This window comes from Micromys minutus (assembly GCF_963924665.1).
Source record: "Micromys minutus genome assembly, chromosome: 11".
NCBI lineage: Eukaryota > Metazoa > Chordata > Mammalia > Rodentia > Muridae > Micromys > Micromys minutus.
The window spans coordinates 55,424,987-55,449,807 of NC_137980.1; the positions used below are offsets into that span (position 1 = coordinate 55,424,987).

At 43.1% G+C, this 24,821-nt stretch overlaps 1 protein-coding gene and 1 pseudogene across 2 annotated transcripts; one reads left to right on the forward strand and one right to left on the reverse strand.

Moving 5' to 3' along the window:
- Window positions 1-7,107: 7,107 nt before the first annotated feature.
- LOC308427298 (E3 ubiquitin-protein ligase RBX1-like) lies at window positions 7,108-7,463 on the reverse strand (annotated as a pseudogene). Its single transcript has one exon. The product of its transcript is annotated as an E3 ubiquitin-protein ligase RBX1-like (transcript).
- Window positions 7,464-16,347: 8,884 nt separating this feature from the next.
- On the forward strand, window positions 16,348-22,805 carry LOC308427462 (sperm motility kinase X-like; the record flags this gene model as incomplete). The annotated part of the gene is made up of 2 exons (XM_080925581.1): window positions 16,348-18,186; window positions 22,356-22,805. The coding sequence occupies 2 exons, from the start codon at window positions 16,348-16,350 to the stop codon at window positions 22,803-22,805; spliced, it is 2,289 nt and encodes a 762-aa protein (XP_080781707.1).
- Between the last annotated feature and the right edge of the window lie 2,016 nt (window positions 22,806-24,821).

The following is a 24,821-nucleotide window of genomic DNA, read 5'->3' on the forward strand; positions in this document are numbered from 1 at the left end:
GAGGGTTAGGTGTATCTTCTCTGACTGAAACCTGACCCGGTATTCCTCTGCTGTATATGTGTTGGGGACCTCATATCAGCTGGTATATGCTGCCTGGTTGGTGATCCAGTGTCTGAGAGATCTTGGGGGTCCAGGTTAATTGAGACTGCTGATCTGCTTACAGGGTTGCTCTCCTCCTCAGTTTCCTCCAGCTTTTCCCTAATTCAACCACAGGGTTCAGCAACTTCTGTTGATTGGTTGGATACAAATATCTGCATCTGACTCTTTCAGCTGTTTGTTGGGTCTTTGGGGGGGGCAGTCATGATAGGTCCCTTTCTGTGAGTGCTCTATAGCCTCAGTGATGGTGTCAGGCCTTGGGCACTCCCCTTGAGCTAGATCCCCCGCTGGGCCTGTCGCTGAACATTCTTTTCCCCAGGCCCTTCTCCAATTCCATCCCTGTAGTTCTTTCACACAGGAACAGTTATGGGTCAGAATTCTGACTGTGGGATGGCAACACCATGCCTTGTCTTTTTTCTGGAGGTGGCTTCTACAAGTTCCCTCTCCCCACTGTAGGGCATTTCATCTAGGGTCCTCTCCTTTGATTTCTGAGAGTCTCTTACCTCCCAGGTCTCTGGCCGCATGAAACTGGCTCTCTGTATGTACAAAAATGGAAATAGACCCATATTTGTCACTTTACCCAAAGGTCAAGTTCAAGTGGATCAAGGAACTCGACATAAAACCAGATATACTCAATATAATAAAAGAGAAAGTGGAAAAGAGCTTTGAACTCATTGGCACAGGGGAAATTTCCTAAACAGAACTCCAATGGCTCACACTCAAAGATCAAGAATTGATAAATGGGGCCTCATGAAACTGGAAAGCTTTTGTAAGGCAAAGGACATAGTCAATAGACAAATCAGCAACCTACAGACTGGGAAAAAAATCTTCACTAATCCCACATCCAATAGAGGACTAATATCCAAAATATATAAAGAACTCAAGAAACTAACCACCAAAAAATCAAACAACCCAATAAAAAATGGGGTGTAGAACTAAACTGAGAATTCACTATAGAGGAATCTTGCAGGGCTGAGAAGCACCCAAAGAAATGTTTAAAGTCCTTAGTGATCAGAGAAATGCAAATCAAAATGACCCTGAGATTCCACCTTACACCAATCAGAATGGCTAGGATCAAAACCTCAGGTGACAACACATGTTGGAGAGGATGTGGAGAAAGAAGAACACTCCTCCATTGTTGATCGGATTACAAACTGGTACAACCACTCTGGAAATCAATTTGGAGGTTCCTAAGAAAATTGGAAATAGATTTACTTAAAGACCCAGCAATACCACTCTTGGAAATATACCCAAAAGATGCTCTGCCATGCCACAGGGACATGTGTTCCACTATGTTCATAGCAGCCTTGTTTGTGATAGCCAGAAGCTGGAAACAACCCAGATGTCCCACAACAGAAGAATGGATGCAGAAATTTGGTTCATTAACACAATGGAATAGTACTCAGCCATTAAGAAAGAGGACATCCTGAGTTTTGCAGGCAAATGAATGGAACTAGAAAATATCATCCTGAATGAGGTAACTCAGACACAAAGGATATGCATGGTATGTACTCACTAACAGGAAACTATTTGTCAGTGTGCTCCATTTTTAATATGGTTATTTGGTTCCCTGGAGTCTCACTTCTTGAGTTCTTTGTATATATTAAATATTAAATCCCTCTATTGGATGTAGGATTGGTAAAGATCTTTTCCCAATCTATTGGTTGCCATTTTGTCCTATTGACAGTGTTCTGGGCCTTACAGAAGCTTTGCACTTTTATGAGGTCCCATTTGTCCATTGTTGATCTTAGAAATAAGCCACTGGTGATCTGTTCAGGAAAATTTCCTCCATGCCTTTGTGTTCTAAGCTCTTCCCCATTTTCTCTTTAGGTTCAGTGCATCTGGTTTTATGTGGAGGTCCTTGATCCACTTGAACTTGAGCTTTGTACAGGAGATAAGAATGGATCAACTTGCATCTTTCTACATGCTGACCACCAGTTGCACCAACACCATCTGTCAAAATGCTTTCTTTTTTTCCACTGGATGGTTTTAGCTCCTTTGTCATATATCAAGTGGCCACAGGTGTGTGGGTTCATTTCTGGGTTTTCAATTCTATTCCATCGATCTACCTGCCTGTCTCTGTACCAATACCATGCAGTTTTTACCACAATAGCTCTGTAATATAGCTTGAAGTCAAGGAAGGCGATCACCGCAGAATTTCTTTTATTGTTGAGAATAGTTTTTGATATCCTGGGTTTTTTTGTTATTCCAAATGAATTTGCAAATTGCTCTTTCTAACTCTATGAAGAATTGAGTTGGAATTTTGATGGGGGTTGCATTGAATCTGTAGATTGGTTTTTGGCAAGATGGTCATTTTTATTATATTAATCCTACCAATCCACGAGCATGGGAGATCTTTCCATCTTCTGAGATTTTTGATTTCTTTCTTCAGAGACATGAAGTTCTCATTATACAGATCTTTCACTTCCTTGGTTAGATTCAGACCATTTTATATTATTGTGATGGGTGTTGTTTCTCTAATTTCTTTCTAAGCCTGTTTATCCTTTGAGTACAGAAAAGCTACTGATTTTTTTGAGTTAATTTAATTTAATTTTTTTTAGATTTATTATACATATATATATGTATATATATGTACATTGTAGCTGTCTGTCTTCAGACACACCAGAAGAGGGCATCAGATCCTATTACAGATGGTTGTGAGCCACCATGTGGTTACTGGGATTTGAACTCAGGGTCTCTGGAAGAGCAGTCAGTGCTCTTAACCACTGAACCATCTCTCTAGCACCATTGAGTTAATTTCATATTCAGCCACTTTCCTGAAGTTGTTTATCAGCTATAGTAGTTCTCTGGTGAAATTTTTGGGATCACTTAAATATACTATCATCATATGATATTTTGACTTCTTCTTTTCCAGTTTGTATCCCTATGACTTCTTTTTGCTGTCTAATTTCTCTGGCTAGGACTTCGAGTACTATATTGAACAGGTAGGGAGAGATTGGGCATCCTTGTCTAGTCCCTGATTTTAATGGGATTGCTTCAAGTTTCTCACCATTTATTTAGTTTGATTTTGGCTACCAGTTTGCTGTATATTGCTTTTAGTATGTTTAGGTATGGGACTTGAACTCCTGATTGTTCCAAGACTTTTATCATGCAGGAGTGTTGAGTGTTGAGTGTTGAATTCTGTCAATTTTTTTTCTCAGCGTCTAATGAGATGATCATGTGTTTTTTCCCCCCTCTGAGCTTTTTATATCGTGAATTACATTAATGGATTTCTGCATATTGAACCATCCCTGGATTCCTGGGATGAGGCCTACTTGATCATGGTGAATGATCTTTTTGATGGGTTCTTTAATTTGATTTGTGAGAATTTTTATTGAGTATTTTTGCACAGATATTTATAAGGGAAATTGGACTGAAGTTCTCTTTCTTTGTAGGGTCTTTCTGTGGTTTAAGTATAAGGGTAATTGTGGCTTCAAAAAATGAATTGGACAGTGTTTCTTCTGTTTTTATTTTGTGGAATAGTTTGAAGACTATTGGCATTTAGGTCTTCTTGAATGTCTGATAGAATTCTGCACTAAACCTATCTGGTCTGAGGCTCTTTTTGGTTGGGAGACTTAGTGACAGCTTCTATTTCTTTAGGGGTTATGGGACTGTTTAGATGGTTTATCTGGTTGATTTGACTTGGGTACCTGGTATCTGTGTAGAAGATTGTCCATTTCATGCAGATTTTCCAGTTCTGTTGAGTATAGGGTTTTGTAGTAGGATCTGATAATTTTTTGATTTCCTTAGTTTCTGTTGTTATGTTTCCCTTTTTATTTCTGATTTTGTTAATTTAGATACTGTCTCTGTGCCCTCTGGTTTGTCTGGCTAAGGGTTTATCTATCTTGCTGATTTTGTCAAAGAGCCAGCTCCTGATTTTGTTGATTCTATGTAGCTCTTTTTGTTTTTACATGGTTGATTTTAGCCCTGAGTTTGATTATTTCTTGCCGTCTACTTCTCTTGGGTGTATTTGCTTCTTTTTGTTCTAGAGCTTTCAGGTGTGCTGTCAAGCAGCTAGCGTATGTTCTCTCCAGTTTGTTTTTGGAGGCACTCAGAGCTATGAGTTTTTCTCTTAGTTAGTTCTGCCTTCATTTTGTCCCATAAGTTTGGATATGTTGTGCCTTCATTTTCACTAAAAGTTTTCCCTTTCTTCTCTTCTCTGTTCTTCTCTCTCTCTCTCTCTCTCTCTCTCTCTCTCTCTCTCTCTCTCTCTCTCTCTCTTTCTTCCTCTCTCTCTTCCTTCCTCTCTCTCTTCTTTGACCAAGTTGTTGTTGAGTAGAGAGATTCAGCTTTCATGTGTATGTGGGCTTTCTGTTGTTTTTTGTTTTTATAGAAGACCAGACTTATTTCGTGGTTATATGATAGGATGCATAGGATTATTTTGATATTCTTGTATCTTTTGAGGCTTATTTTGTGACCCATTATATGGTCAGTTTTGGAGAAGGTACCACGAGGTGCTGAGAAGAAGGTATATTCTTTTGTTTAGGATGAAATATTCTATAGATATCTGTTAAATCCATTCAGTTCATAACTTCTGTTAGTTTCACTGTGTCTCTATTCAGTTTCTATTTTCTTATCTGTCAGTTGAAGAGAGTAGGGTGTTGAAGTCTCCTACTATTATTATGTGTGGTGCAATATATGCTTTGAGCTTTAGTATAGTTTCTTTAATGAATGAGGGTTCCCTTGTATTTGGAGCATAGACGTTCATGATTGAGAGTTTGTTTTGGTAGATTTTTCCTTTGATGAGTAAAAAGTGTCTTTCCTTATCTTTTTTGATGACTCTTGCTTGAAAGTAAATTTTATTTGATATTAGAATAGCTACTCCAGCTTGTTTCTTGGGACCGTTTGCTTGGGAAATTGTTTTCTAGCCTTTTACTCTTAGATAATGTTTGTCTTTGTCACTGAGATGAGGTGTGTTTCCTGTATGCAGCAAAATGTTGGGTCCTCTTTAAGTATCCAGCCTGTTATTCTATGTCTTTTTATTGGGAAATTGAGTCCATCAATGTTAAGAAATATTAAGGAAAAGTGATTGTTGCTGTTATTTTTATTTGTAGAGGTGGAATTCTGCTTGTGTGGCTATCTTATTTTGGGTTTGTTGAAAGAAGATTACTTTCTTGCTTTTCCTAGGTGTCATTTCTTTCCTTGTGTTTTAGTTTTCCATTTATTTTCCTTTGTATGGCTGAAATTGTGGAAAGATACTATGTACATTGGTTTTTGTCATGGAATATCTTGGTTTCTCCATCTATTTTAACTGAGAGTTTTGCTGGGTATAGTAGCCTGGGCTGGAGTTATGTTCTCTTAGGGTCTGTATGACATCTGTCCAGGATCTTCTAGCTTTCATAGTCTCTGTTGGGAAGTCTTGTGTAATTTTGATCAGTCTGCCTTTATATGTTACTTGACCTTTTCCCTTTACTGCTTTTAATATTCTTTCTTTAGTTTGTGCATTTGGTGTTTTGACCATTTTGTGATGAGATTAATTTCTTTTCCTGTCCAATCTATTTGAAGTTCTGTAGACTTCTTGTAGGTTCACAGGCATCTCTTTCTTTAGGTTAGGGAAGTTTTCTTGTATAATTTTGTTGAAGATAATTACTGGCCCTTTAAGTTTTGAATCTTTGCTCTCTTCTATACCTGTTATCCTTAGTTTTGGTCTCATTGTGTCCTGGATTTCTTGGATGTTTTGGGTTAGGAGATTTTTGTTTTTTTCATTTTTTTTATTGTGCCAATGTTTTCTATAGTACCTTCTGTCCTGGAGATTCTGTCTTTCATCTCTTGTCTGCTGTTGGTGATGCTTGCATATATGACTCCTGATCTCTTTCTGAGGTTTTTTTTTATCTTCAGGGTTGTCTCTCTTTGTGATTTCTTTTTTTGCCATCAACATACTTATTTTTATTAAAATTAACTTTTGACAACAAGAATAATGACAGCATTGTTTCACATTTTTGCAATCTTTTTTTGCTTGACAACAGAAGACAATTGGGAGTCTCAGACCTGCTTTATCTGGCCATCGCTTTCACCTGGAATGGCACCGGAGAAAGGAAAACTCCCCTGAAGGATTTCAGAACCTTTGTAGGATTGTTAACTACATGAAACTCACAACAGAAATGGAGTCTCAGTAGACTATAGCCACGGAACCAGCATCAGGATGGCCGCTCCTTCCCTGGTCAGCACGTTTAAAGGAAACTTGAGCTCTTGTTAATTCAATTTCACCCTTTTGTTTTACATTTATGCCAGCAATTAAACTCATGGCCTTATAGCTGAGCTGCAGCGCCCCCTAGACCCCAAACTAGAACTCCTGTTTTAGAAACAAGATCTCCTGGACTCAAAGGATTGATCCTTCTACCTAATTCCCAAGTACCTGGGATTATAGGCTTATACTCAAACTGTCCAAACCTCAGTTTTCAAGTTGCTTTAAGATCATTCTATTGACAGCCAAGATTACATAGTAGGATTTTTTTTTTTCCTTTTGGTCAAGTTTTGTTCTAGAGATTGCAACATGTCTTCCACAATCAGCACCAACCCTGTAGTGTTTGGAGCTGACAAAGCCTTTCTGTGCCCACTTGATGCCATTCACTGGTTCTTAGACTCTCTTTCTTGAGAGTTCAAAGCCCAGAGCAGACCTGGCTGGTCCAAGGCTGCCAAGTCCTTCTTCACTCCTGCCTGGTGCTATCTCAGAAGGAAGACAGAGCCTGGGGCGTTTCCAGGTGCCAGTGAGCCACACTTGCAGACTTTTAACAGGTTCCTTTTGACCTTGTGAAGATGAACCCACAGGACAAGTGTGTTCTTGTCAAGAACAGTACACTTTTTGAGGCTGGTTTCCTGGCTCTGAAGAGGCTCCTTCTCAGATCACTCTTTTCACATACATGAAATAGCAATCATCTCCAACTTAAAGGCTTTATTTGACACAAAATACAACATGGTTGTGGGAACACCAAACTCCAAAGACAAAGGAAAGAAAAAGAACCATGGTTCTAGCTAATTTATAATTAACAGGAAGTCACTAAAAGAGTAACAAATGGGTAAGCTTTACGGGAGAGTCTTTTCTAATGCCCATACTTTTGGAATTCCCTCTTTCTGTTGTCCAATGGACACACCTGCCTCGTTTTGAGCCATCGAGAGATGCAGTGGAAATGGAAAGCATGGTTGCAGACTCCCCATGCAACCGTACACTCTTCGGAAGGAGCTGATGCCTGGTTGGCCCGACATTCAATACAAAGATCCATAATGTGGTTCCTGCAGATGGCACAGTTATCAACCACAGTATCCCAGGCCCAGAGGGCTACTGCATTTCACCTTTTAACTTCAAAACGCTTCTTGCCTGCGCTGCTGTCGGTGTTGCTGGGGGTATCCACATTCATTGCTGCCGCCATTTTGGAAACAGTCTGTCTTTGTGATTTCTTTATTGTTTCTATTTCTATGTTTAGATCCTGGATGGTTTTGTTCAATTCCATCATCTGTTTGGTTGTGTTTTTCTGTATTCTTTAAGGGATCTTTGTGTTTCCTCTTTAAGGGCTTCTACTTGTTTACCTGTGTTTTCCTGTCTTCCTTTCTTTTTCTCTCTCTTTCTTTTTTACTGATTTTATTGGATACATTTTATTACATTTCAAATGTTGTCCCCTCTCTTGTATTTCTTTTGGGAATTATTTATGTCTGTGATGGTTTGCATATGCTTGGCCCAGAAAGTGGCACTATTAGAAGGTGTGGCCTTGTTGGAGGAAGTGTGTCATTCTGGGGCTGGGCTTGGAGACACTCCTTCTAGCTGCCTGAGGAAACTTAGTCTGCTCCTGGCTTCCTTTGGATGAAGATCTAGAACTCTCAGCTCTTCCTGTACCATGCCTGCCTGGATGCTGCCATGTTCCCACCTTGATGATAATAGACTCAACCTCTGAACCTGTAAGCTTGCCTCAATTAAATGTTGTTATTTATAAGACTTGCCTTGGTCATGGTGTCTGTTCACAGCAATAAAACCCTAACTAAGACAGTGTCCTTCTTAAAATATTATTTTAAACCTAAATCTTGCTTTTCCGGTGTGATGGAGTATCCAGGACTTGCTATAGTGGGAGAACTGGATCTGATGATGCCAAGTAGCTTTGGTTTCTGTTGCTTAGATTCTTGTGCTTACCTCTCACCATCTGGTTATTTCTGGTGTTAGTAGGTCTTGTTGTCTGTGACTGGAGCTTGTCCCTTGTGGAGAGCAATTTTGGTGCCACTGGACTGTTGGCAGTGGGAATTTTTTGTGTCACCAGGACAATCGGAACCTGGTCAAGGCAGGAATCTGACTCTGGTTCTATACTCAGGAAACTGGCCCCCGAATTAAGAACATTTGTATTTGAAGCTCAGGGCAGAACACTTAGAGTTCTAGTTCAGGGCAGGACATTTACACTTGTAGCTCAGGGCAGGCTCAGCAGATGTAGGTGTGGCAGTCTCTTTGTCTCTTGAGATCCCCTCTTGTCCCTGATCTTCACACCTGGCCTCCAGAAAGATGTTTACAGAATTTTTGATTGTTAACTTGCTTGTTCCCTGACTCAGAACTGACGTTACCTTTCTGCATGTAATTAAAGTGGCTTAAAAGAGGACTGGATAAAGAAGGCTTTGCTTCATCCGCAAGACTGGCTGAAGTCATATTACAGTTTTGACTAACTGCCTCTTTTTTTCTTTCAATCCTCAATCCTGCCCTAAGGGACCTGTTGTTTGACCGAGCTGGTCTCAGATAGTCCCTCCTGTGGTTATTTGAGCCTGTGATCTTAGGAGTGAGAGCACTCATGGGAGACCAGCTCTGTCCAGGCAGAATTTGGGTGCAGAGAGGGCTGTGGGTTAGCCTTAGCTCCGGGCTCAGATGGAGACTGGAAGTGTACACGCACATCTTGAGTCCTCTGTCTTCAAGGCAGCATATGTGTCTGTGAGTACTGTAGAAGGTGATTACTTCTGAGAACTGCCAGATATCCCCATCTGTGTCTGTCACATTGGGAAGTTAAGGAAAGACTGTGGATTTGGATAAAAAATGGGAAGCAGAGAGAGCCACAGGGAAACCAAGGATATGAGAGGCAGACACATATCTTTGTGTCAGTAAATGCTGCTACCTTTAGATCTAGCTACCAGAGGCATGATCTTCCACTTTAAAAACGTTATGTAGTATCGTTGTATAATAGAGGAGACATGAGGCAGGCTAGCTGATGGGGGCAGAGAGAGGCATACTCTCACTGCACATTTTGGATCACAGTTCAGAAGATAAAAAACTCACACAACAGAGAAACAAGCAAGGACAATTGAGGTCCCAATACCTTACCCAAGAGCACCTGATGCTAGTGACCTGATGTTATGGTTTGGTTTGGTGGTAAGGAGTCTCTCACAAGCTATGTGAACACTTGGTCTCCAGTTGGTGGCACTCTTTTGGGAGGTTGTTGGGCCTATAGGATTTGGGAGCCTTGCTGAAGGTAGTGGGTCATAGGGGGTGGAACCTGTGTTCATACCTCAGCCCAAGAAGTGCTCACTGCTTCCGAGGCCACTGACATGTAAGGGACTTTACCATTTACCAATTTCTACCGCAGCTCTGCCTTTCCTATTGTAGCAGACTTTATTTCTGAGCAAAAGTACCCCCCCCCCCAATTCCCTCTGTAAGGAAAAGATGACGGGGCACCAACGAAAGGAAAAGTCACAGGGCACCAATGTTGTGAAAAGATGACGTCCCGGGTTTTGGCACCAATGTTAGGGAAAGGATGAAGAGAGTGGGGGGCATATGGCCCATGGAGGTGCAGCAAGGCCTGGGGGTAAAGGGGATGACTCTGGGGGGGGGGTGGAGGTCCATGTTGAGAATCCTTTCCCCTGAGGAACCAGCCACACAATGGTATAGTACAGAATAGAGTTTATTCAGGTCATGGGAGAGTTAAGAGGGTGGTAGAGGCAGAGAGAGAGGGGGAGAGGAGTAGAGGCCGGTCATGAGCATGTGGAGAGAGAGGGGGGAAGGGAAGGAGAAGAGGATGGATAGGGATGGGAGAACAAGAGAGCCAGGAGGCAAGAGAGGCCAAGAGAGAGGAGGGGGCAAGCAGCCCCTTTTATAGTGTCAGGTCACTGGGGCGGAGCATACCTGGCTACTGCCAGGTAATTGAGGGGTGGGGTTTACAGAATCCCAACACCCTCTATCAAGCATTTTGCCACAGGAATAAAAAACCATCAAATGTGCCTAAGTTCTTCCCAAGAAACTTATGTCAGGAAGTGTCAATAACTCTGCAATAGTGCCTTTGGGGGACATTCAATAGACAAACTATCTCAAGGGTATCTTAGCCTGCAGGGAGAAGGCGTCCATTAATCAAAGTGATCATCTCTGGCACAGGGACGCATGCCCAGTATCTTGAGTACAATGTCACTTGCAGTGGTTCCCACGGGCCTTCCATTGAATCTATAAAGGTGTTAGTCATGCAAATCTGTAGCAGTGTGGCTTCCAAGACTTAAAAGCCTCGCTCCGGACCCTTGCTCCCGTATTGATACCGTATTGGTTTAGATCATAAAGAAAATCAAAGCTGTATTCTTTGTAGAGAGGGAGGACCAAATAAAAGAGCCCCACATAAAGGGCAAAATCTCCCACTCTGGTGTCAGCTCCTCGTTGCCTGAAGCCTGACCATGTTTACGACGCTGTTTACAAGCATGGCGGACCTGCAATAAATAGCCCTGGGTGCCTTACCCAATGGTCAGTTTCAGAAAAGGAAGCCAACCAAGTCAGAAAATGTAGTTGTCTGTCCTCCTAACTATACAAATAACAAGCCAAACAAATGTCCCAGGAGACAAGGCCAGACAATATTTCCTAATGACTATAAAAATGGACCCCATTCACGCTAAGGCAAGATACTATCTCTCAGAGTTTACCTGCTGTGTGTCTGCCTAAAGTGTCTATTATTCATCAATACATTCGTATCAATGTTTTCAGATAAATATTTTACCCTGCTCCTTGAGCTCTTTCATCTAAGAATGACAACTTTAGGAACTGGCATGTCCTTGTGCCCAATGAGCTCAATGTCTGAGACATCCACACCCACAGAGACAAAGAACAATGCAATAGGCAAGAGTTTTAATTGATTCCAGTATACTGGGGACATCCTGTAATCGGGACAGTGATGACCAGAGTTCCCAAAATGCACACCTTTTATACATCTTTGCGAGGTAGGCTTAACACAGTCTGAGTCAGGTACTTTCCATTGGCGGTCAGTGTTGACCTTTCACACAGTTGGAGCCCCCTGGAGGAGTGGTACTGCTATCTGGCCACAGCTTTATCTAGTGCATACCCATTTGGGGGGTATGTCAGAAAATTCCTAGCATTGTGGTCCTCTGGCACATCCGCATCTGGCTCTGATTGTTCCTTTCTCACAGTAATTACAGGTTTGACTCACCAGATCCTCCTTGTCCTAGTAGGGTAGAGATCAAGGTAGTGAGCGAAGGGGAGGAGTTAAACCAAGATTTGGACGACCTTTGGTTTTGTTCTCTTTTTCTTTTAGCTAGTCCTTCTCTAAACTTGTTCATGTTACCTTTTATTACCTCATCCCTTAAAGCCCCACATCCTGAAAGCTTAAATAAGGCCTTCCTAATTTGTCTATGAGATCATGCCTGATATTTGTCAGTGGAACTGTAATGACTTTCCTCAGTCAGAGCTTATCTAATAGTAACCACTCGAGTTTATGGAGCCTGATGTTGGAAAATGTGTCCATCCAAATCTACGTTGAATCTTCAGTCGTATTTGGGGCCTGCATGGTGCTAACCCAGACAGTTCACCATCATGATAGAATGTGTTTCCTATAGGAAAGGGCCTGACATCAAACTCTGACACAATTTCAGATGCCATGGACTTCTTGCAGACACCGGCCTGACATAGCTGTCCTCTGAGGGGCTCAACCATTACCTGACTGACACAGATGCAGATACTCACAGGCAAATATTGGACTACTCTATGGAAGAGTTGTGGGAAGCCCAGCCTAAGCCCAGGCAGCTGTGTGCTGCCACCCTGGTTAAGAGGAGTCTCTTTAGCACAGAGAATATTCAAACCACCATGTGTTTGCCCACATAGCATCCCACTCTCAAAATTACCCGGCCCAGTGTTAGACTTCAAACCTGTCCTACTAAGAGTACAGGTAAAACCCAAAGATCCTGACTGACATCTGGTGACTGAAGCCACTGTTTGTCCCTGAAAAACGATGTCAACAATGATTGTCTTATCCCAGGACCAGCAGTCAGGATCATACATCTTTGCAGGTTGCAAAGAAAGTTATCAAGCAAGCAGCCCTCAGGTACTCTAGGCATCCTGGCCGTTAATACCCATCAAAACTCCTGAACATCAGTTCTTAACTTACCTATCTCCAGAAGTACAAGAAATCAATTTCAGTTGTTTATAAATTTCCCAGTCTAAGGCAATTTGTTATAGATCAGGATGAGACTTTCACATTTGAAGAGTCGCTATCTCCCATGCCAACAGCTTTTCCAGTCTGTAGGAGTCTAGCTGACATTACTCTTTCCTGATCATCTTGAAGATGTCTGCCTTCTGTCTCCTTGGCTTCTAGGTCCCTGAAGGAAAATCGAAGATTCTTTCAGGGAAGCTATGACCAAGTTCCCTTCCTCTCAGTCACATACACTTTAGTAATGTGTTCTAGGGTGTTTGAAGAAAGATATTTTGTGACAGTAGGACTGTGACAGTGAGGGGCATACTTTAGACACAAAGTATATAGAGAGGAATGACTACTTTGAACATAGATATGATGTTTGTAACAGTCAGTGGTTAGCACAGTATTTTCAGTCCTAGTCACAAAGGATTCACAAAGGACATTGGAGCATTATTTGGGTTCACTTTCTTACTGGTAAATATGAGTCTATCCCCAGTTAAAGCTTTGGGGGCCTTTATTAAAATTACCCCGATTACTGTTTAAGTGGAGATAGTCCTTGCTGTGGTTTGCATTTAAAAACTCCCCTATAGACACATGGACTTGTATATGGGTCTGAAAACGTGGTCTCTAGCTGGTGATGCTGTCATGGGAAGCTGGAGACTAGGTTTTGGAGGTGGGCTGTAGCTCTAGGAAGCAGTTTTATGACCTGGCATTAGACATGGGGTGACCAGAAGTACAATGTGTATAGCCACATGCTAACACTGTTCATCGTGGGTTCCCTGTTTCCTCAAAGTGTGAGCCAAAATGAACCATTATGCTGCTTCTGATTGGGCACTTGGTAGCAGTAACTGCAGAGTAGCTAATACAGTCCTTTGGGGCAGGAGTGTGCCCATCCCTCATTGGTCCCTGTCTTACTCTGACATCACAAAGAAGGACTGTGATAAACAATAGACACCCACCTATATAATGTACTGTCCAGGGCTGGTTACTGTCCTTCTGGTTTGGAGAGAGGTTTGGTGGTTACTGGTGAGACTTGGACTCTGGTAAAAATTTTGGACTCGGATTCTGGTGAAGGTTTGGACTTGGATTCTGGTAAAGGTTTGGACTCGGATTCTGGTAACATTTTGGACTTGGATTCTGGTAACGTTTTGGACTCGGATTCTGGTAACATTTTGGACTTGGATTCTGGTAACGTTTTGGACTCGGATTCTGGTAACATTTTGGACTTGGATTCTGGTAACGTTTTGGACTCTGGTGAACCACTTGGACTTTGACACGGTGAGTAACTTTAATCAGTTACTGCTTGAGGTTTGCAGGTTTTAGTTTTACATTTTACATGCCTTAGTTTGTCTTTGACTTTACCTTTTCATTTTTACATAGTTTAATTTCTTCATAAACTATCTTCAAATTGTCCTTTTCTACCTACTCATTTTCATTGCCTTTCACTTACTTTGAACAGGTTTCGTTAATAAACATTAAGCATACAATGTAAGACATTTCTATATATGCACATAATGTACTTTGAAAATAATCACCTACTTGGTAAACCTGTATTCCCCACCCCTTCTTTCTCCTTCACATTCCTAATCAATTCCTTTTACTACAGGCCCCTTCCCCTACCTTTGCTTCAGCACTTGAGAGTCAGTCAACATCTTTCTGGGACTTGTCAAAGACAACAGGGTGATTTCCAGCCCCATGTTCTTCTTTTTAAGTTACAATGTTACTCTTCAGCTGAGCCTGTGACTGTTGTCCCTCTGTCCCTCTGCATTGCTGTCAACCAGTTGGTGGGTGTTGCAGCCTGGGTGTGACTGACAGGATGAACCCATCTTGGTGGGGAAGTTTGGTCCCTTTAAGCACTGTTGAATTCCAGGTTAAGTATTAAGCACCGTGACTAAGAAGTGTGTCCGTGTTCACAGGTGTTTATAATGCTCTTCTTTTGTTACTGTACTCACAAGGCTTCAGTATCTGCATAGTACAGGCTCACAGGATGAATCTGGGCTTTTCTTCCTCCTCTTTCTGTTTTAACAGAATAGTTTGAAAAGCAATGGTGGGACTTTTCTCTAAAGATTTGATAGAAATCTCCAATGAGTGTCTGGTCTGGTCTTTTGATTGTTATTGCTGATAAGATTCTTTTAAATTTCTACTTCAGTTTTGTTGCTTTTTGGTATGGAATCAGCTCTTTGAGAATTTTATGTGCTATTTTTGGTCATATTTATCTTTTCTTCTAACTCCTCCAGGATCCTCCACATGGTTTTCCCTACCATTTGGGATTTCGTCTTTTGTTTTGTTTTGTTTCTGGCCATCAAGTCCCATTTCTTTTGTCCCCATATTCTTAGATATGTGGCCTTCCATGGAAGAGTGTTCTGCCGACCTTATCAAGGGCCACACTCTTCAAATCGGTATCTCCCTCCCAGCTATCAGTTTTGAAGAGCTCCTTTGCTAGGTGTGTGATTTCTTGTGCACCTCCCCACTTCATGCTGAGATTTTGACTGACTTGAGCCTGAGCAGGTCATAATTCTGTGAGTTCATATGTGCAAGTGCCTTTCTGTGTCCAGAAAGCACTGTTTCTCCTTGTCATCGATGGCCTCTGGCTCTTTAAATCTTTCACTTTAGATGTTTTCTCTCCTTAGTTAGTAGTTTAATGTGTGTACAGAGGTTTATCAGATTCTTCTAGTTTTTTCCATTTCCCTGGAACATTTTTAAAACTTATGCTTTATATTTTAATATAAAATAGTCATACCACACTTCTCTGCTAGCTCAACACTGCTACTGATGAGCCCTAGACGACAGAAAAAAGAAACTTCTCTCTCCCAGTTTGAATGAACAGAAAACATAATTTCAATCACTATTGGGTAGTTGCTTTCATGTCAGGAAATATGTTCCAGCATCCGTGTTGGAGAAAGCAGGCAAGGAAAGCTCCTTACATTTTGCTCTCTTTTGATTAATTTCTTGCACAACTTGCTGCTGTGCACGCAAAAATTCTGCATTATTTTTTTTCCAATTCTGCTACCCACTACTGAAGAGAAACGTCAAGCTGAGGAGCAGGGCCCGGCTGTGCCATGGGCAGTGGGTGGCCTAGGGAACTGGGGTATATGGGGAAGCAGCATCCGGGGCTGCACAGCTGGCATTGGATTGGCTGACCTAGCCGTGGCTGCCACTTCCCAGGGAGGAACCCCTAAGACTTGAGTCGCTGGTGCCTCCACAGCCTTGGGCAGGGACAAACCCAGCACGGACCAACACCTCCTCATCCTGACCAGTTATATTTATTCTTAAAATAAACCTGTCTATGCTACTGGAGTGGTTTGAATAAGCTTGGTCCAGGGAGTGGCACTATCAACAGGTGTCACCTTGTTGGACGAACTGTGACACTGATGGAATACATTTGGAGGTCCTACTCCTAGCTCCATGGAAGAGCTGGTCTTTTCTTAGAAGCATTCTGATCAAGATATAGGACTCTCAGCTCTTACTGCTTTATGTATACCTAAAGGCTGCTCTATTCTTACATTGGTGATAGTGGACTGAACTCCTGAACCCATAAGCCAGCCCCAAATAAATGTTGTCCTTCATAAGATTTGCATTGGTCATGGCACCTATACACAACTATTAATTCCAAACAAAGAGAGTTACATTGGTGTTTGTATTATTTTATTCGCCCGTTCACCAATTCATATTCTGAACTTGAATCTAATTCTTTTGGATTTAGCTTGTTCTTAAAATTCTATGAGCTTGACATGCATCATAAGACTATTTGCACCACATGTATGTGTGTTTGTTCGTTTGTTTTTATAGTGCAGGAATTTAAGACTATAAATGTTTCCCATAGACTCACTTTTAATTCACTTTTATCTTGCATCACTAGCTGGTATAGACAGTGACCAATGCTATCAACAAGATGAAGAGATGGCACCTGTGTCAGACTGTAAGGGACAACCCCTTTGAGGAAGACGCCTTTACAGATCATTACCAAGTATTAACAACCCTTGGCCTAGGCTCAGTTGGTGAAGTAAAATTGGCTAGGCATCGCCTCACCCAGACAAAGGTAGCTGTAAAGATTCTGCCTGAAAGCAGCAACGCCCCCATGGTCCGATCTGAAATCGAAATCATGAAATCCCTCGATCATCCCCATATTATTAAACTTTTACACATAATCGACACCGCCGACAACATTTTCATCGTTCTGGAGCACGCTGTGGGAGGAGAGCTTCGCAGCCGAATTGTGGAGAGTGGCTACCTCCCAGAGGAGGAGTGCCACAGGCTCTTTAAACAGATAGCATGGGCTCTCCAGTATATTCACCAGAAAGGGATTGTCCACAGGGATTTAAAGCCAGAAAACATTTTAGTGGACAGCAAAGGAAACATCAAACTTAGCGATTTTGGATTGAGCACCAGGATCATTGAGGGCCAGAAGTTAGCAACATTCTGTGGGACCCTCCCTTACTGTGCCCCAGAACTGTTTGAGGATAAAGGGTACGATGGGCGAGCAGTCGATGTCTGGAGCTTGGGGGTTGTGCTGTACTTTATGGCGACAGGGTTCCTCCCTTTCCAAGGATATACCTATGAAGCAATAAAGCAGAGGATCTTGGAGGGAAAGTATTCTATGAACTTCAGGCTGTCACCAGAGCTTTGGGATGTGATAGCCAAATTGTTAACTGTCAACCCTGGAGAAAGGCCAAGAATCCATGAAATTTTTAGATGTCAGTGGCTAAAGCATGAGGATGAAGCTTCTCCCAGTCCTTTGGGAGAGAACACGGACATCCAACCCGATCCTACAATAATGCTCATCATGGGTGTCATGGGGTACAAGCAAGGAGAGATAAGGGAAAGTTTGCGGGAGAAAAAGTTTGACAAGGTTATGGCTACGTACTTAATGCTCAAGCAACGGACATCCCAGGAAGACAAGTCCATCAAAAAACCTCATCCCCGGCAGTGTGATCAAATGTTGAGAAACACGAAGAAACAAACAGCTATGAGGAGGGGATCTAGTGTGCCTACCCTTCCCACCTTCAGTTTGCCCAGTGAATCAGAAAGTCTTGACAAGGGAAAAAGAATGATACTGAGGCACTCTATGCCACCCACCTTGAACTACTTCAAGAAGACAACTCTTGGTCACAGGATCTTCCCACGGCTTGTCCACAAGTCTCACTTCCCGAGCATCACCTGGTGGGAGATAGAGATTAGTGACACCTCGGATGAAAGCTCTTCCACAGAGTCATCAGGGTCATCATTGACCATCTTCTATTCCAGACAGACATCGATGGGCTTGTCCAGAGTTGGCTCTTCCAACTCAAAGAGCAAGGGGTCCCCAGAGTGTGTTTTAGGTCATCCTGTCTTAGTGGAGAAAGCCCAATGTAAGGACACTAACATGCCGAGTGGAAAGAACAACACAACTGTTCCACCAACCTCACCTCAGCCGCACTTCAGGAGACAGCTCCACAATGTGACTCCAGCTAAGTCACTGGATAACAGGAAGTCACTATTGAGATCACCTCGAAAATCTATCATGGAGGCCAGAGGTGGAGATCCTGCTATAGAGGAAAAAGAGCCCAGACTGTCTTCCCCAAATACCACTCAGGAGCCCTTCTGTGGCAGGCGTCAGACTGCACCCAGGCCCCCCCTTAGATGGCGGGTCTGGAAGACTCTGAAAAATGGCTTTCTAACAGGCCTGGGAAGTGTATGCTGCTGCCTGCCAGTGCAAAGGCGAGTCCATCTAGCCAACAACAGAATCCTGCCTGTCAGTTAAAAGGGGCCGTGGAGGCAGCCATGGTGACAGGTAGGTGGAGAGGTTTTACGGCACTTCTACTCCCAGGCTTTTATTTTTTAAACAATGTCAGATTTTTAAGGAAAATGTCCCATGCTGCAGGATCCAGTTATTCGTGGGATCGAGGGGTCCTACCCTGGGTAGGAATGGGCGAGAAAGAAGAGCGAGACCAAGCAGAACCTTGTCAAGGTCTCTTTAAATTGTCACAGGTTTTTTCTTTTATACAAGGGGATGGAATGTGGGGTGAGCAGACATGCGGAGGTGTCTTGTCAGTTGTTAGCCGGAAGATTTAAGGCTTAACTGACTTCTCAAGACACCTGGGCACCATCGATTGCAGAGAGCTCCGAATTCACAGTCATTTTTGCAGTTGTAACTTATCTTGTGTAAGCACCAAGCACTTGGGACTGAGGAACTCCTGAGCATAGTTAATTCTTGTGTAGAAACCAGGGCCCTGGGGAAAGTCCATACTCTCACATAGGGGGAATGAGGTGAGGAGGTCATTGTGTGGGGCTCGGGCTCCCGACATCTTGCTGTCATGCAGGGAGAATGGGGGGAGGACATCATTGTGTGGCATAGTTGGACCTCGGCTCCCAACAGGAAACATATTTATTTACTGTGTAATCGTGGAGGTTAACTAGCTGACCTCAGTTCTGTCTTTACACTGGATCTGTCCTTGGGCACAGATTACTGTCTCCAGCTGTGGCAGCAAGTCACTGATCTGTTTGCTGGACTAAATGATATTATTCTTTCTCTTTCCTACAATTATTTTTTTTGTTGATGTTCTGGGAAGATCATTAATTCATTTTCTTTTTAAAAAGGATATTCTCTGTATTTACATTTCAGAAGTTACACCCTTTTCCCGGATTCATCCACCCACCCCTCCCATTACCTCCATGAAGGTGCCCCTGTCCTAACACCCTCTCCCCATCAATATATTGGCATTCTCCTACACTGGGAAAACAAGTCTTCATTGGACCCAAGGCCTCTTCTCCCACTGATGCCAGAGAATGAAATTCTCTGCTGCACATGCACCTGGAGCCATGTGCACTCATTGGTTGGTGTTCTAGTCCCTGGGAGCTCTGGTGGGTTTGGTTTGTGAATAATTTGGTTCTTCCCATGGGGTTGCAGACCCTTTCAGCTCCTTCAGTCCTTTCTTTAGCTCCTTCATTGGGGTCTCAATGTTCAGTCCAATGGTTCGCTGCAAGCATCCTCCTCTGTATCTATGGTTCTGGGTATGAGAAATGTATATCAGATTCCTGCCAGCAAGCACTGCTGGGCATCAGCCATAGTGCTTGGGTTTATTGGGTGCATATGGGATGGGTCCCCATGTGAGGCAGTCTCTGGATGATCTTTTCTCCAATCCCTGCTCCTCTAGTTGTCCCAGTATTTCCTCCCATAAGTGTTTTGTTTTCCCTAAGAGCAAACTCCTTCTCTTTCTGCAGATGAAAACTGTGTGTCTGGGTGGTGTGACACCTTCTCAGATCCCCTGAGGTCTGCAGACTGACATGTCTTCTGTGAGGAAGGTCTCAGCTCACTATTGTCCTGACTCTTCTGGCTCTGTCATTCCATGATGTCTGGTGGTGCCACAATTGCGCCAGCAAAGTGAAGTCCTTCAGGGAACTTAGAAATCCTGTGAAGAAGGTACCACAGCATGCAGGTTGTCAGCAGTATAACATGGGCCTCAGAAGACTTTCCATGCCTGGTCAGAACACCAGCCACCCATCGTAACTGAGCAAGGTCAACAGGTGTGCTCTGTGATGTCTGGAGAACCATGAGCAACAAAAACAAACAAAATTGAAAAAAACCCCCTCTATTTATCCCATGTAGAAACACTTGTTTAGTGCTGTATTATCCATAGTGCCTGAGAGAATAGGAGCCCGTAATGTAGGAGGACCAATGTCTCAAACAAGAGAACTTTGCTCAGAGCATGAGGCAATTTATATCTGATGGTTTAGAAGGATCACCTATGTGTATAGTCACAAGGACAAGATGCATGTAGCAAAAACAAGCTTTTGAGTAGAAGCATATGAAAACAGCCAGCTGTAATGAATAATCGAATGCAGACTCACACTTATCCACTACAGTTGGAAGGCCTGACCTATTTCATATGTAAGTGAAGCCACAAGACTTTTACTTAGGGAAGATGGGAAACCATGGAGAGGTTGTGAGCACTGGACTCTTAGGTTCAAAGAACAAAAGAAACAAGTAGACAGGGTACTTTGTTTTTCAAGCCATAGACAACTCTCAGGAGATGCTCCAAGGATGAAAGGAATGAGGCCAGGAGCATTCAAGCCATAGGGAAGAACGATGCCAGGTGCCCAAGGATGCCCAGGGCATAGACTTGCCCATGACATAAATATGCACAAATATTATTTGTCTTTTGTTAAAAACATTGCTGAAATAATAAATAAAATGGATAAGTACTTTGTCAAGAATGCAGGACTGTTTTTTGAAGCAGTGGCATTGTTTTGGATACAAATTTCAAAAATCCTTGTTATTTTCATCACGTTTGTTGCTGGTACAAAATATAGTTGTGACACAGTTCTATAATGTCTGGGTAATCCAGTGACACCATCATCTCTGTTTAAGAGATATAATTCCAACTTGTGTGTGTGTGTGTGTGTGTGTGTGTGTGTGTGTGTGTGTGTGTGTAAAACAAGGGAGGAGCCCTTGTCCTGGAACCTGATCTTCCTGCCCCTGTTAAACTGTAAGGTAGGCCACTTCACCTTACCAACGTACTTTGTGCAATTGTCTTCAAGATCATGTTGAGAACTCTGAGGGTCTTCTCGTCACAGGGATGAGCTTCCTTATCACCTCTTCCCATCTCTTGACAGAAACTCTCTGAATGAAAACCAGGCAGGGAGGATGGTCAATAAACATTCTCAGTGAGGTTTAGAGCGATATTTACAGGTATAAATTCATGGATTTAAACCTCAGGATATCTCAACATGATAAAACACTTAATGGCCATACAAAAGCAGTCGCAAACCAAGGCAAAAAGTAGTAGAGTAAAAATCAACAAAGTTTAAACTAGTGAAATGGAAAAAAAAAACTGTAAGGAACAGTGACACAGTCCTTTATTTGAAAGGATGAAAAATGACATTCTGTAGCTGGAAAGATTGCTCAGCAGTTTAGAACACAACTGCTCTTGTAAAGGACCAGGGTTACATTCCCAGCCTTATTAGGGCCACTCACAACCATATATATATATATATATATATATATATATTACCAGTTCTAGAGGATCTGATGCCCTTGTTTTGCCTGTGGACACTGAACATATATTTTATCCATGAAGGAATATATTCTGGATATATATATATGTGTGTGTGTGTGTGTGTGTAATATATGTTCTTTATTATATGTACATATTTTTGTTTATTACCATTTGACTGTTTCGGGTCTGCCAGCCACCCATTAACATCAAAGAGACAATTATTTTCTATATGTCAGGGCTTACTTTAGGCTTCTTTCCAGGTAGCTCATATGATTATATAACTTTTAATTTCAATCTAAGTGCTGCTCATGGCCTGTTACCTCTCTTTCAGGTTTAGCTCCTTTGATACTGACGCTAACAAGACGGGGATGGCAGGTTATAAGTTATAGGAAACAAACCAGGTCTGAATACATCACTTCAAAAGTCAAAATTTCATGATATCCTTATGGTGTTATTAAATTTTCTTGAACCTTTTATCATAGTGACTGATTCTTTATATGCAGAAAGAGTCATTTTTGCATATAGAGACTGCAGAATTTGTACATGATAAATCAGAATTAACTCTGTTATTCATACAATTGCAATAGGCTATCAGAAGCAATAATTATCCACTATATATTACTCACATTTGGTCTCATATGGGTGAGGTTTAAAGAAAAAAGTTTCTATCACTTGGCATCAAGACAAAGAAATAAAAAATACCCTGTGTTTTTTATTATTTTTGATATATAATATCAAAATCTGTTATCGGCTGGTCCTAAACCTAGCAGTACCAAAAGAAATGACATCTGGCAGATGGATGTTTTCAGTTTTTCAGCATTTGGAAAACAGAAATATAAACACTCTATCATTGAAACGAACTCAGGGTTTCAATGGGCAATTGCTTCAGTGCATTACACATCTGCCATGTGCCTTTCTCTGCCAGTTCAAATCTCAGGAACTGCAGGAGATTATTGAAGGCTTCAGCACTCTAGAGGCCCTGGATAAGAATGTGGTTCTGAAGCCAGATGAGCAGAAGGAGAAATGGGATCAACATCTCATGAAGAAACCCCAAGAGTCAGAAAACTACCCACCTGTGGAGACGAGTGAGAACAGGCAGCCCCTGAAGGTGGGCAGTCCAAGGCAGGATGCTGAGCCCACTTGTGATGAAGAGACGTGGAAGATCCTGCGGAAGCTCTCCATACATGTGTGCTCCATAGAAGGCTGGCTGCTCCCAGGAAGCAGCTGGCACCAGACGTGCCAGGCCCAGCCGCAGCAGCAGCAACAGCCTTGCCAGTCTGTTCAACCCAGAGGCCCCTACCAGCCCCCGGACAGCCCTGCCAGCCCCAACAGCCATCCCTGGGTCCGTGAGCTTGGCCCTATCAAATTCTACTAAGCTTCAGACAACCCTTCCAAGACTGACAACAACTTCTGGGCCCTGCTCAGCACCATCTTTCCCAGCTTCAGTTTCCAGCCCCAGATCAGCTCAGCCAGAAGCAGTGCTCACGCAGGTCAGCCTCCCATGCCACTCTTGGTGCTTCCAAGCTCCAGGCAGTGCCTGAAGTGCCAGAATCCATGGCATTGTTAATGCCCACTTCGGTCCCTGTTGACCCCCTGTCAACTCTGCTGGTCTCTACTGACCTTATGGCACCATTGCCAAACTTTGGGTTGATGAGCTATACTGTGTCTCTGTGAACAGCCCTGTAGGGCTGCCATGACATAGGAGGACAAGCCCCCACAGTCTGCTACCCCAATGCCAGCAATGCCTGTCCCCTCAGACTCTCACCACACAGTTGTCCCACCAGCTGCCTTTCAGGCTAGTGCTGCTTCTCTGCAGGAACTCTTGGCCCAAGTCAGCAGAATGATGCCAATAGACCCCTTCTGAGCCAGACTAGCTGCTCTCAACAGGCCTTAGTGAGCCCCAAGTGGCCCCAGTAATTATTTGAAGTCCCAGAACAAACTAGTCCTCCCAAGACTTTCCTGATGAGCCCTAGACAGTCACAATAAGAGAAGTGTTCACATCTTTGCCTATGGCAATCCCACATAAGATTGGCCAGAAGTCTCTTCTGGGCCCAGAGTCACCTAAAAAACCCCAGCCATTACTTCCTCTTCCTGATCACCCTTCACTTCTGGAGAAAGCAGGCCTGGCCCTGCAGCCTCTTCTGAGGCCCCTTTGTCAGCCTAGGTGGCAGAACCTGCTGGGACTGGTGCCAGCTTGTCATTCCCAGCCTTCAATATTGGGATATCCCTTCAGGCCCCTGAGGTCACAGTGGATGCTCCAACTCTGCCACAGGTGTGGCCTTTCAAGCCCCATCTGTGAGTCCTGGAGCCTGAGGCTTGTAACTTCCTGGGTGAATTAGTTATGCTACAGTTGGACTGCACTAGTGAGAACCAGCTCTCTTTAAGCCTGAGATGGTTTCCCAGACTGCCCCGAGGATGGTTCCAGACTACTTTGTCTGGTTGGTCTCATTGCATCAGGAGAGATGAACTCCATGTTGTCCCACTGTCCCCTCCAAAGGTGTCAGTCCTTGTGGTGTTACTGTGCTCCTCACATGCGCTGCTCTGTGATGGACAACTCCTGAGGTTACACAGCCTCTCTAAGAATTTGGAGCCGTTGGGATCCCTTAGCATCTTTTGGTGCCTCTAATTGCCAATGCTGTCTTTGCATCTCTTAGTCTCTTATGCATGTGTGCAGGGGTTAGTTGTGTGTTTGTGCGTGCCTGTATGTGATAAAGTGCAAACCTAGGCCTCAGTCTCCTGTTTCCCCCTCACTCCCTTTTCCCACCAATGATTTCTGCCCTGAGCACACAGGCTTGGGTGACTCAGGGACACACTGTAAATTTGGTTGGCCAGGTTTCAGGTCACAGTTTTCTTGGCTGTGGGGTGATGCTAGCGTCTACTTGAAGATCCTCCAGCTACATGAGAGATGTAAAGGGGTAGTAACTCCATGGCTGCTTCCGACCCTCTCGGAGATCTTCCTCCACCCCAGAAGCATGGTAGGGCAACTGGAAACCCCTATTCCTGTTTATTCCTGTTACATCAGTGTCCGGCCCTGATTTTGACACGTGTTACCACAGAGATGTCTTTGGTCTTGTACCTGTCCATACCCCATACAACCTGTGATCAGGGGTTGTTGACCCCTCCACAGTCCATCTCAGAACAGCCCCACACAGGAGTCCAGAGCGGCTTATCTGAGCCCTGAATGGGAAGTGACTTGAGAAGAGACACGAGTAGACCTGGTGCGCTTGTTACCTGGGGTTCTTTGGGTTGAGTGGGCCAGGGCCCCCAGTCTTACCTGGTACCTGTTTACCCTGATGGGCCCATTTCTCCTGTTCAGCCTCTGAACTGAGAATTTGGGACTTATTTTTCTGATTATAAAAATAAAAAGTGTCATGTCATTTTTATAACAAAG